This window comes from Terrapene carolina, unplaced genomic scaffold, assembly GCF_002925995.2.
Source record: "Terrapene carolina triunguis isolate 2854851 unplaced genomic scaffold, T_m_triunguis-2.0 Scaffold34227, whole genome shotgun sequence".
Lineage (NCBI taxonomy): Eukaryota > Metazoa > Chordata > Testudines > Emydidae > Terrapene > Terrapene triunguis.
Genome location: NW_020698578.1, coordinates 1285 through 14153, shown reverse-complemented (window position 1 = coordinate 14153; position 12869 = coordinate 1285). Strand labels below are relative to the sequence as shown.

Here is a 12869-nt window from a genome sequence, read left to right as displayed (position 1 = left end):
ACATGCTACCTGCCCCACTGGTTGAGGTAGTGCAGCTGCCTCCTGCTGGCAAGTCTTCTTTCTTTACTCTTTTATCGTAGGCATATATGTAATGGTTGCCTCTTCAACTGCTGTCTGTGTTGTTTACTCTGCCCCTTTGGTTATGATGCCTGGTACTTCATACCTGTGATGCTTGCTCACTGCTCCTGTTGCGTTTTCTATTCACAGGATCAGAGTGCCGACGGTACATATAGAACAAAAGAAGAGTGTCCCGTACCAAATGCTCTTGCTGTTGGAACAGATGCAGCGTAGCAAACGGAGAGCCGTATATCCCCAGGAACTTGTCAGCTGTCTCACTTGGCACAATTTGAAATGTAAGCAGTAACCAGCCAGCCCCCGTCTGAACAGGGGAAGTCACCAAGCACTAATAAGCTCAGCGTGTCCTCTGACTCACCTCCTCATGTGTTCTAGGAATTGGAGAAGTGGTAGCACAGAGCCATGCTGGCTGCAGCAGCCTGCCCGCTGGGGAAGGGCAGCTGGGCCTTATTTCCAGATCAGGGGAGAGCGACGCCCTGGAGAGCGACCTCACTTTTGGCCAGGGGATGCGACGGCTGCACATATTCTATAGGAGCAGAATGTTTTTCTGTAGGTGAAGGGAGGCACTTTGGTTCTAGACAGAGGTGTGAAATGCTTTGGGAGTAGAGGGAGTCAGATTACTGCTTGACATACCTTGTTATATTGGCGTGATCGTAGAGGGGAAGCTGCACTCTCTCTCTCTTATTAGAAAATAAGGCCATGTCTACACTAGCACGTATGTCGGCGAAACTTTTGTCTCTCGGGTATGAAAAAACCCACCCCCTGAGTGACAGAATTTTTGCTGGCATAAGTGCCTGTGTGCTGAGCGCTATGCTGATGGGAGACGCTCTCCCGCCAACATAGCTGCAGCCACTCGTTGAGCTGGTTTTATGATGTCAATGAGAGAGCTTTCTCACATCGGCATAACACGGCTTCATGAGCACTCTTACAGCGGCACAGCTGTATTGGTACAGTTCTGCTGCTGTAAGCTTGTAAGTGTAGACATGGCCTAAGTGTCAGCTGGAAGGAAGAGCAGGAAGATACGTGGATGATTGGACTCATTCAAATCCCTGAGCTTATAAGACATATCCAACTTTTTAGCTCTGTCATAAATGCTGAGAGAAGACCTGATCAGATCAACCTTCCAGCTGAGCATGTGTCAAAAGCAGATCTATTATTGTACATATGCAATCAGTAGTGATTAGTGTTGTGTGTGTCAGTGTAAACACACACATACATGTGCAAAATTTTGCATATATATTGGACTAATCTTTATCATGTAAAATGCAGAACAAGACACTGTTAAGAGAGCTACAGTAGAGATATACCAGCAAATTCAGACATGGTATAGGCAGGAGGGTAAGCAGTTGTGTGTGCCTACTTACATCAGAGCTAAATCTGTCCCTTTGAGATTGAGTTGCCTACATTTGGCCTTCTCTGTTCCAATTAAAGAGAGATGGCCAAATAAATCTCACAGAGTTTTACAATGTGGCCCACATTCTCTCTTGTCTTTAATATGGAGGAATGGCGCATAGACACAATAGACCGGGGTGGGCAAACTTTTTGGTCCGAGGACCACATCGGGGAATAGAAATTGTATGGCGGGCCATGAATGTTCACAAAATTGGGGTTGGGGTGCGGGGGGGGGGGGGGTGCAGGCTGGGGGGTGGGATGGGAATGACGAGTTTGGGGTGTAGGAGGGTGCTCTGGGCTGGGACCAAAGGGTTCAGAGGGCGGGAAGGAGATCAGGGCTGGGGCAGGAGTGCGGGAAGGGGTGCAGCTTCCGGCTGGGGGTGTGAGCTCTGTGGTGGGGCTGGGGATGAGAAGTTTGGGGTGTAGGAGGGTGCTCCGGGCTGGGATCAAGAGGTTTGGAGAGTGGGAGGGGGATCAGGGCTGGGGCAGGCACTGCCCCTGCAGCTCCCATTGGAGCGTGTAGGAGCTGGAGCGGAGCCATGCCGTGGCTTCCGGGAGCCACGTGGTGCGGGCCAGACCCTGCGCCCCAGCTGGAGCACTGGAGCGGGGCTGAGGCGCCTGGTGCGGCCCCCGACCCAGCGCCCTGGCTGGAGCGGGGCCGAGCCTCCTGGTGCAGCCCCCGACCCAGCGCCCTGGCCAGAGCGGGGCTGAGGCACCTGGTGCGGCTTGCGGGCCGGCTTAAAACGGCCCACGGGCCATAGTTTGCCCATCCCTGCAGTAGACTCTAGCCTATAATGCTCTGTCTGGATTGGGATGGACTACTAAATCCTGGGACCTGTAAACTCTATGGGCTGTACCTCCATATTAGAGGCATGGATGACTGTAATTTGCTTAGTGGTATGCAAATTAAGGAGCAGATCCTTATGCAAGAACACAGCCTAAGTATCTGCACTGGGCATTGGGCAGACTTGCAGGGAGATTGAAGGCAAAAACACTGTGCCACAGGCTGTGGAGCCATTCCACAAAGGTAATTTCAGCTGCCTCTACTGCACAGGTAGCCTCCGTGGAACAGGGCTCTGTGCTGTGCAGTATGTGTGCGCTCTCTGCCTGATTCCTAAATTTTGCCCCCCTCGCTCCAGCTTGAGCAGTGGAGCTACACTGGTTCTGCTCCATGGAGGTAGGCACAGGATTTTTCCTTAAGTACGACTCTCAGGCATTTTCTCAATGGGGCTCTTTTAAGCAAGCCCTGCAGAAAACTATCTTCCACGCATCTAGGTTTGTAAATGTGCCATTTGGGCCCAGTGAGAACTCCAAGTGTAAGATTCCTGTATAGTACTTGACTTCTTGAGCTGGCAGGGAGTGCTGCGGTAGCAATGTGTTCAGCCCCTGGGTTGGAAGGAGGTGCCTCATATTGTTCTGTAATGAGACACAGAGATTGTTCAAGAGCGACATTGACTGGACTCCAGGGGAAACTCCACCTTTTCACATAGGTCAGGCAGATGCTTGGCATGGTATGGGGGGGTTGAGACCGGGGAGGACTGCAGATAAGAAAGTGGACGGAAACCTCAGGTCTCTGAGAGGGGCTCCAAGGAATGAAATGTGCTGTTTGCAATGCTAATGTTGGTTTGTAATGTCTCTGTTTGTCCAGTGTTTGTCCAGTATGACGCTGCTCAACTCTTCCTGAGCCTCTGGAACCTAATTAAGAGTCAGATCACAGACGGGCAGCTGGTAAGTGCTCTGACTGAAAAAAGGAACGTGCCACCTGCACCCTAGAGATTCCACAGCTTTCCCTGTTCACTAACCTTGGTTCTCTGTGAGATTACATGAGTCACCTCCATCCTGCTACCAAGCAATCCTGCCTCTCACCTCCCAGCCACAAGGAATCTTGCAGCCATGGGCTTTGGCAATTCAAGTCTCAATTAAAATGTATCCGTACATCTTTCAGACCACACCAAGGTGGTAATTCCCTTTGTGGGGGAGATTGTTTGTTAATAGGAAAAAGCATGTTCCTTTTGCAAAATTGGGTTTGGTTAACTCATGTTTCTTCCTACCTCAAATGTACATAAATATTGTTCAGTATTATCTTTAAACAGCCTCCCCCTTGCATTAATGTCTGTCAGCTGCCTCTAATATTCAGTAATGTTTTACATATTATCTGGATGGTAGTTCCTCCCATCGGCGGCTCCTAGGCTAACAGTAAACAGTAATGCTGACTTTCCTCCACACTAGTAGCACAGTTTGTTCATGCAGGTTCAATACAAAAGTATACATATAAGTGTCTCACAGTTAAGGCCCTATTGCTACCGTAGCCTGACTATGTAATCTCCCATGGCGTTTATATCAATGGTTCTCAACCTTTCCAGATTACTGTACCCCTTTCAGGAGTCTGATTTGTCTCACTTAAAAACTATTTGCTTACAAAATCAGACATAAAATACAAAAGTGTCCCAGCACACTATTACTGAAAAATGGCTTACTTTCTCCTTTTTACCATATAATTATAAAATAAATCAACTGGAATATAAATATTGTACCTACATTTCAGTGTATAGTATATAGAGCAGTGTAAACAAGTCATTGTCTGTATGAAATGTTAGTTTCCACTGACTTCGCTAGTGCTTTTTATGTAGCCTGTTGTAAAACTAGGCAAATATCTGGATGAGTTGATGTACCCTCTGGAAGACCTCTGTGTACCCCTGGTTGAGAACCACTGATTTATATTGCCCTCATTTAGATGCTGTGAGGTACTCTCTGTCTAGGTAGATGAAAGATCTGGTTTCAAGTCCTAAAGAAGTGACACTGCATTAAGTGTCCAATACAGCCACTGTCACACCTGCAGAGGGAAAAGCATCAGTTGTGTGGTTCATATCCATTTCTTGTTCTTTTCTACTCTTCAGGCTGACAGGTTGACCACGCTGTACACTATCCGGGTGCAGGAGTATCTGGTTTGTCAGAAGTGCTCCTTTGAAACAAGGAGGGACAGCAACATGTTAAGCCTCCCACTCCCAATGTTTAATTCCTGTTCTCAGCGACTGAAGACACTGGTAGGTTCAGCAATCCAAAACTCCTCACTTAATGGGGAGAAAGAGTCCACTCCGCTCAGGCACAGGCGTCCACTTCCGGTGCCTCTCCTCCTAGGGGCTGTAGCCAGTGTCTGTGCAAGGGATACTGACCTTTCAAGTGATGTAAAACTCTGTTTATCCCAGGTGGATTTACAGGTGGAAAATTAAGCTCTTGAGGCTCCTTTCTGAAAAGCGTAGGGGAAAATTCTGGTGTCCAGGCTAGGATTCCCCTCTCTGGGTAAAACACCTCCTCTAAAAGCTCTCTGTGCTTATCAGAGCTTAGATGCAGAAATACTGCAATTGCTTACAGAGTCCTTGTACTATTAATACTGTAGTACTGTGTTTAGTGATGCTCGGATACTACAGTGATGAGGGGGTCGTATAAATGTTTAGACAGATAGGTGCTATGTTGTTCAATCATATTTGGATTCAAAGGGCCTGATTCTCATTTATACTAAGGCTCCTTTGCACTGCTGTAGCAGTGTACATTTAAGGGATCTTAAAGAGGTTGTAAATTACATTTACACGTCAACACCTTTTTCCTGAATCAACAGTCCTCCTTATCTCTTTAACTGTTGTCTCAGGGACCAAAAAAAGAGGGGACACCAGTTAAGATCAATCCAAAGATTTGTTTCTTAAAACAGGAATTTCGGTAGGAGTTCTGATCCAGCAGAATCACAATATATGTGTGTGTGTGCATAGCCACTTGTGGGCTAGGAGGGGTTGTAGCAGGGCTTGAGTTGTGCTGGAATGCTCCAGAATGCCATTCCAACATGCCAGAAGGGCGTTCCCTTACTTCTTCTTTAAAGACTCCAACATTGGATGATAGGTAAAGTGGGGATTATGAGCATTTTGACACTGACTTCAAATGGGATCGTGATCAAGCCCTGGGGCGAAGGGGAAGTTTTAGAAGGCCAAGATTTTCAAAAGTGACTAGTGATTTTGTGCCCCTCAGTTTCTGGGAACCCAACTTGAGAGACCTTAAAGGCACCTGATTTTCAGAGGATGAGTGCTCAGCACTTTCCAAAAATCAGTCCCCTTTGAGGCTTCTCCAACTGGGCCCACAAAAATGAAGGCATCCAAAACCACTAATCATTTTTGAAAACGTAGGCCAAAATGTCCACAAATGCAGTTTCATGCTCTTGGTGTAGGGTTGCACATTCCATTGTGCTTGATCCACAGCCTTTCTAACAGAACACTCCTTAAACAATGTGTTGGCATCTGTAAGAACAAACAATGTTTTGCTTAAGTTACTCCCTTCCTTACTGTGCTGGAAAAGAAAATGAAACCAGGTTGTTGGGGTTTGAACTAAACAGAAAGCATAACTGGAGCTCTGTCTGGGCCTGTGTAGACTAGGAGACGTGTTTTTTTAAAAGGGAGTAAGGTAACTTGATGTGGCTAACATGACTTGAAACATCACCTAACACCTAATGTACACACAGTTTAACTCTTTAAAATTGTGTTAGCTTATAACCTAAGAGGGAGCCTAAACTACAGTACAACAATATGACAGAGGGAAACAGGAGAGGCGAAAATTAAACTTTTAATGCGAAAAAGAAGCAAAGGAGGAAAAAAGCCTTTAAAACCAACCAACATGCCTTTTGGGTCTCCTTTATTCACAATAAAGCAGCAACAAAACCAATTTATTTTCCTTTGCTAGACACCTTGAAATACAATACCTTCTGAAGGTTTGCCTTGAAACTACAGCCTTTGAAATGAAGCAGAAATAGAAATGTAACTTCTCAGAGGAGTTCTATTTGGCTGATAGAATCCTTCTCTGTGCTTCTAGGAGGATACCCTGCGTTGCTTTTTCCAGCCTGAGCAGCTGACTGACAACAACATGTGTCTCTGTGAACAGTGTGAAAGGAAAACACCATGTCTGCAAGTAAGTGAGTGTTTCCCCTAATTCTGCCTAGACATGGAATTGCCATTGGGGTGGGAGTGCTGTCACTGCAGGCGTATAGCAGTGCAGTGAGGCTTAATTGGCAAGACAAGCTATATGAATGTTGCCAAAATAAAAGAGAAAGACCCCTCAAGTATCTGTCAGGGTGAGTATAACTCACCCAAGTTAGGATAGTACTGCTCAAAGTCTCCTTTGCAGGCCATTGCCCAATAGGGACATTCCCTATTAGCATATCTCTCACCCATCCTGCATTTTATAGGAAAGCCCCACTATTCTTGCCAGCATCCCACCATGCTGCACCGTGCAACTCCCATGCCTGCCTGTGCCTGCTGTGATCCCTCTAACAGGTGCTCTCCTCCATTCCCTCCTGTGTCCTTGTGTAATAGGCAGAGGGAGCAGATACAATGAATAGTACATGCTTCAGGGTAAGGATAGTAGACAGAAAGTGAAGTGCACAAAATGGACACCTTAAGGCTGAGGTGTGTGTGTGTGTGTATATATATATATAGAGAGAGAGAAATGTTTAGCACCTGCATTCCAGGATCCCCCAAACAACTATGCCTGTATTTCTGACCTACAGCTCTTCATGCTATTCCAGTTCTAGGAATAAAATGTGAACAAGTGCCTTTTATATATGCTTGAAGCTGAACTGTGATCTTCTAAAGTGATAGGTTGGGGGAATTAATTCACTGTACCACTAACCATTCTCCACCCTAATTGCACTCACACTGATCTCAGCATCTTCATCCATTCTTGATTCTTTAGTTTTCAGATCAAGTGTTTATTGCTTTGCAGGGCATGAGGCTAACATGTCTGCCACACACCCTTACCCTTCACCTAAAGCGCTTCTACTACAAGAAATCTTCCTGGACTCAGAAGATCAGCTACTCTCTGCCTTTTCCACAAAGCCTTGATTTCAACCAGATCCTGACACAAGAGCAATGTCACCCAGATGCCAAAGAGAAGGTGAGACATTCTCATACGTTGCACTTTGGGGAAGCAGATTTCCTTCTCTTCTATTCACTCAGTTCTCACAAGAAGAGACTCGCAGGTCAGACAGACATTACCCTCAATGTTCTCCATCTTTCTAATAGAGTCATGCCCTGGGCTTTAGCTGTACCTAATGGTGTTCTACATCCTGTGATTTTAACCCTTTCAGGCACTATGCAACTTTTGTGCTTAGACTTTGCTAAACCAGCAAACCAAGACAGTTGCTACCAGGGCCATCTACCACGCTGACCTGACTCAAAAACGTATACCTTCCTTCTTCTGAGACCAGGTAGCATGGCTGTCTCAGTGCTGCCTTGTTTCCAGCTTGCTACAGAAAAGATCAAGGCACACTCCCCTTATGTCTTATTTAATCACAATGGTGTCTGAGAGACAAATCCTGCCTTGGCCTGCATCCCGCCCCCCCAACTTTATCAGTATTGAAGCCTCAACGAGCAGCAGAGCTGGTGTTTCACTGTGTGGGAGGCCAGGGTTTGGGGCATCCACTCACAGCAATCTACACACTGGTGCATGCCATGGAACTGTGTTTAGCAGGGATCCATCTATGCCACTGCAGGAGGGTTTCATCTCAACAGAACAGGGGCATAGCTGGTGGATATGTGCCTGTGTGGAGCTGCTGGTCAGACTTCCTGTATTCCTCAAGTCATGAGGGAGCAACAAGGCCTTGAGGTTGCAGTTCTGGCTGCAGATTGGTTCTGTTGCTGTTCCATACTTTGATTTGGAAAGGAACTTTTCCTTTCTCCCCACCACCTAGTCTCCAGGAAACTTCCCTGCTTACAACCGGTTTCTTCAGATTGTGTGGCGGAACCAGGATTTGGCTATAAGAACAACAGGAACATCTAATCTAACTGGTGTATTTATGAAGCATTTAGAGCCTTGGTATCCAGGTGCCTGTTTGGGAGAACTGAATAGTTAGGAAGAATTCCCGTTACACAAAACTGAAGAAAATGATCTTCATCTTCCAGACAGGGCCATCATCGTCCTGTCGCCTCGCTTGACTGGGGAGGATGTTTCACCTTCTCCTGAAGGAAATGGACTTCTGTTATGGGTGTTTGTCTCTGCTCATCAGCCAGAATTCGGTCTCTGCTGCATTGATAGTATCTCTTTGTGGCTCTTTTTAGGCAGATTGGCAGTATGAGCTCTTTGGTGTTGTTGCTCATTCGGGATTAGCCAGCTTTGGTCACTATTGTGCCTACATTCGGAGTCTCACAGAAGGCAAATGGTACTGCTTCAATGATTCCAGTGTCTGTCAGGTGAGAAAACCAGACCCACAACTCTTCTGTCTTCTCTGCTGTGCATTCTTTTGATCTCTAACTATGCCCACAAAAAAAAAGCACCTCTAACTCAAATTGATGTGTGTGGCTGGACTGGTGCTGAGTTCATTTCTCCATCCCATTCCCTTATGCTACAAATGTCTGTGGATGATTTAGTGCCAAGCAAGAAGAGGGACCAGCCACCAGAAGTGTCATGTTTTCCTTACACAGTGAGCAAATGGATACTTTCAGTCCAAGTGACTTTTATTTTAGATTGGGAGAACAAAAAGAGGCAATAACTTAAATGATCTCCCTAAGAGAGCACACCACGTGTTTCTCTTCTTTAACAACATGCACTGAACTGAACACAAAATGGCTGCCAGTTTTTGCAGACAGTATAGTCCTTAGGCATTAAGGTGTAGTTCACAGATACAGTTATCCAACATTCATATAGTTATTCAATATACCCTTTAGGAAAGGGGTAGATAGAATAGAGCTGCCTTTCACAGAAGATTATGGGGTACGCCCCCCTTACCAGTGGACCTGCAATTATTGGAAGGGGATGAGTAGAACCTCCCTGGGGAATGGCTGTGCAGTTATCATGATCAATAATTAAATTTGCAGCTGACACAAAGTTGGGGGGGTATTGCCAATACAGAGGAGGCCTGGAGTATCATTCAAGAAGATTTGGATGGCCTTGGAAACTGGAGTAATAGAAATGGGATGAAACTTAGTAGTGCAAAGTGCAAGCTCATGTACTTAGGGACTAACAATAAGATTTTTCGCTATAAGCCGGGGACATGTCAGTTGGAAGTGACAGAGGAGGAGAAAGACCTGGCTGTACTGGTCATTTGTTGTATGACAATGAGCCACCAGTGTGATGCGACTGTGAAAAAGGCTAATGCAGTCCTAGGATGCATTAGGTGAGGTATTTCCAGTACAGACAGGGAAGTGTTATTGCCATTATACAAGGCACTGGTTAGACTTCTTTGCACCTGTTCCAGTCTGAATTAATCTTTCTTAAACATGGTAGACCAGAACTGCACACAGTACTACAGCTGAAGGGCTACTAGGCTGATTAGAGGAGTGGAAGACCTGCCTTATGAGAGAGACTTAAGGAGCTTGGCTTGTTTAGCCTAACCAAACAAAGGCTCTATAAATAAATCAGAGGGATAAACACCAGGGAGGGAGTGGAGTTCTTTAAGTTAATGACTAATGTTGACACAAGAACAAATGGATATAAATTGTCCATCAACAAGTTTAGGCTTGAAATTAGGTGAAGGTTTCTAACCATCAGAGGAGTGAAGTTCTGGAGCAACCTCCCAAGGGGAGAAGTGGGGGCAAAAAACCTAACTGGCTTCGAGACTGAGCTCGATAAGTGTATGGAGGGGATGGTATGATGAGACTGCCTACACTGGCTTGTGGCCCGTCTGCGACTGCTAGTAGCAGATATAATCAATGGCTGGAGATGGGACACTAGATGGGGAGAGCTCTGAGCTACTACAGAGAATTCTTTCCCAGGTGTCTGGCTGTTGGATCTTGCCCACATGCTCAGGGTCTAACTGATCTCCATATTTGGGGTTGGCAAGGAATTCCCCTCCCCCCCCCAAGTCAGATTGGCAGAGCCCCTGGGTTTTTTTTCTCCTTCCTCTGCAGCATGGGTCACGGGTCACTGGTTGCTTTGAATTAGAGTAAATGATGGATTCTTTGTAACTTGAAGTCTTTAAAGCATGATTTGAGGACTTCAGTAACTCAGCCAGTGGTTATGGGTCTATTACAGGAGAGGGTGGGTGAGGTTCTGTGACCTGCAACGTACAGGAGGTCAGACTAGATGATCACGATGGTCCTGTCTGACCTTAAATCGGAGAGTCTATGATGTGTCTAACCAGCACTTAAGAGTTCTTACCAGCGCTCTATGTATGTTTGATCCACTGCAGGTATTGTGGGATGATGTCAAATGTACCTATGGAAATTCACATACCCACTGGTAAGGGGGTGTATCTTTATTTTATCTGATACTGCTTTGGGGTAAGGAATGGGGTTAGTGGTGGTATGGAAAACAATCTGAATTGTCTTTGTCTGAGGAGACAACTTCTCACATTATGGCCACTACTACCTGGCTGTAGTAATACTGTACAGTCACAAGTGTGTGAGCAAAAGAGATCTTTCATTGTTCACCCCCCATTGCCACCCAGCCCATAAAGAGAGCGAGGTGCTAACCACTTGAGGACCCTGTCAGTCAGGGTCTCTCTCGCTCCTCCTTCTGCACTGATAAATCATAAGAGAGCAAAAGGTAGAGAGAATCCATCCTGCCAATATAGCACCTTTACCCAGTCACAGTTACAGTGCTATCTGGGGTGCAAAAGGAAGGATGAGGTCACCTGACCCTATGGTAGGACAAATGAAAAAAAGCTAACCCTGGGGAGCGTGTCTAACTACAGCCCGCCTCTTGCACACATTTGTTTTGCTCTTTTCTTCTGCTAGGGGTGAAACTGCCTATCTCCTGGTTTACATGAGAAAGAATTCCCAGTAGCCTCATCCAGGCCTGCTTCAGGGACCTGGGGGCTCTATGCAGGCCCCACCCTATTTATGGAATCTGACAACCCTGTTCCAAGAAGAATATCTACAAATCCATCAGTACAGCAGAGTGGGAGACCTGAACTCAGTTCAGCCGTGACACGTCACTGTGTATAGTGTGTGTATGGGGGAATGGAAAGGTTCTGTGGGGGCACGTGACCACCCCCTGTGTTATCTCAGCCTCCACCTCCTGGAACTTGATATGTATCAGACAACAGAGAAGAGCCACCACTTCCTCCTCCTGCTCTCTGTCCTGTGCTGCCCACAGAGCTTGCAGGCATCCTCCCTGCCTGAACAATCCTCATTCAACTTAGTAAGTGTTCAAATCAAGACCAACAAAAGGAGCAACACAGTTGGGATGCACAGTCCCCCATGCGCCATCAGGGTGAGTGGTGCCAGGGTGGGATGGTGGTTGGGGCTGGATCACCTCAGTTAACAAGAAGTTGGAGAATTATCAGTCACTTTTTGTTGGGGTGGGGTGGGGGGGTAAATGACACCCCCAAATCGCCTTCCCCTTGATATGCACATTGGAGGCTGCTGCTGTTTCAATGCACCCCAAGTAGCAGCAAGCTGCGGTTGCAGATGCATTGAAACAGCAGCAACAGGGTCTGCTCCCACTGTCCCCCCCCCCAGCCTGCTCCCTTCACTCACCCCTGGGGTTCTCGGGCTGGATGGGGCTCCAGGGTGGGGCTTCCTCTTGAAGATGCCCCCTTGACTCACCCCTGGGGGTGGTCTACAAAGCAGGCAGCAGGAAGTGCTGGGGCTCCAGCAGCAGGGAAGGAGAACAGCCCCATGTAGCGTGGCGGGTGTGTGTGGGTGGGAAGGGGAGAGCTCAGCCAGACGCCCTGATGCGTCCTCCCTTTCCGCACTGCACAGACACACAGCCAGGGGTAGCCGCTGCCTCTCACTGCTGGGTGTCCCAGTGAAAGGGGGTCTGAGAAATCTGGGGGGGGCTGTGTGCTGCCCTCCCCCAAGCAGTGCCTCTGTTCCCTCCCCCCCCACCCCCGCCCAGATTGCCATTGTCTTTTTCTGGTGGTTGCTGCACAGAAATTGTCATTCTCACTCATGCCTGCTGCTGCCAATGACTGTGCTCTGCAGACTGCCTCTCAACCACGCTTCCTACTGCCTTCTAGGCTGTGCAGGAGGGAGTGGGGCTATGAAGAAAATGAAAAGCATCTTAATCAGCAGAAAAAATCTTTGGTTCAGCTTGCACATTGGCTCCAACTTCAGCATCATGCAGCTGGAGGGAGGACGTGGGAATTAGGAAGGAAGAGGATTGGACATCAATGACAAGTAAAAATCAGAAGTACACATATTTATAAAGTCTCATCATCAGGTACACTAGGTTTCACGTTTTCTCAGTAGGGAAAGTTATAATTTTTGATTAGGACCACATTTTACAGTGCCTATGTGCAGCTAGTCCTGGGAAAGAGACAGTAACATTGGGCGGTGCTGAAGAGAGTGCTTTCTGTACCTAGACTAGATCATCCTGGAATATCTGCTCTGGCATCCACTTCATATCTGATAAGAAGGAGTGTAGTACCAACTTAATAATGACAGAAGCTGTATGTGTTCTGTCTTTATTGTTATCATGAAGAA

The 12869-nt window shown here is 46.9% G+C and overlaps 1 protein-coding gene across 1 annotated transcript; it reads left to right on the top strand.

Moving 5' to 3' along the window:
• Positions 1–207: 207 nt before the first annotated feature.
• LOC112120893 (ubl carboxyl-terminal hydrolase 18) lies at positions 208–11288 on the top strand (the record flags this gene model as incomplete). The annotated part of the gene is made up of 8 exons (XM_026646166.1): positions 208–353; positions 3116–3195; positions 4365–4511; positions 6319–6414; positions 7228–7398; positions 8562–8693; positions 10631–10680; positions 11178–11288. Coding segments are annotated over 8 exons (871 nt in total), but the record flags the coding sequence as incomplete, so codon positions are not given.
• Positions 11289–12869: the final 1581 nt, after the last annotated feature.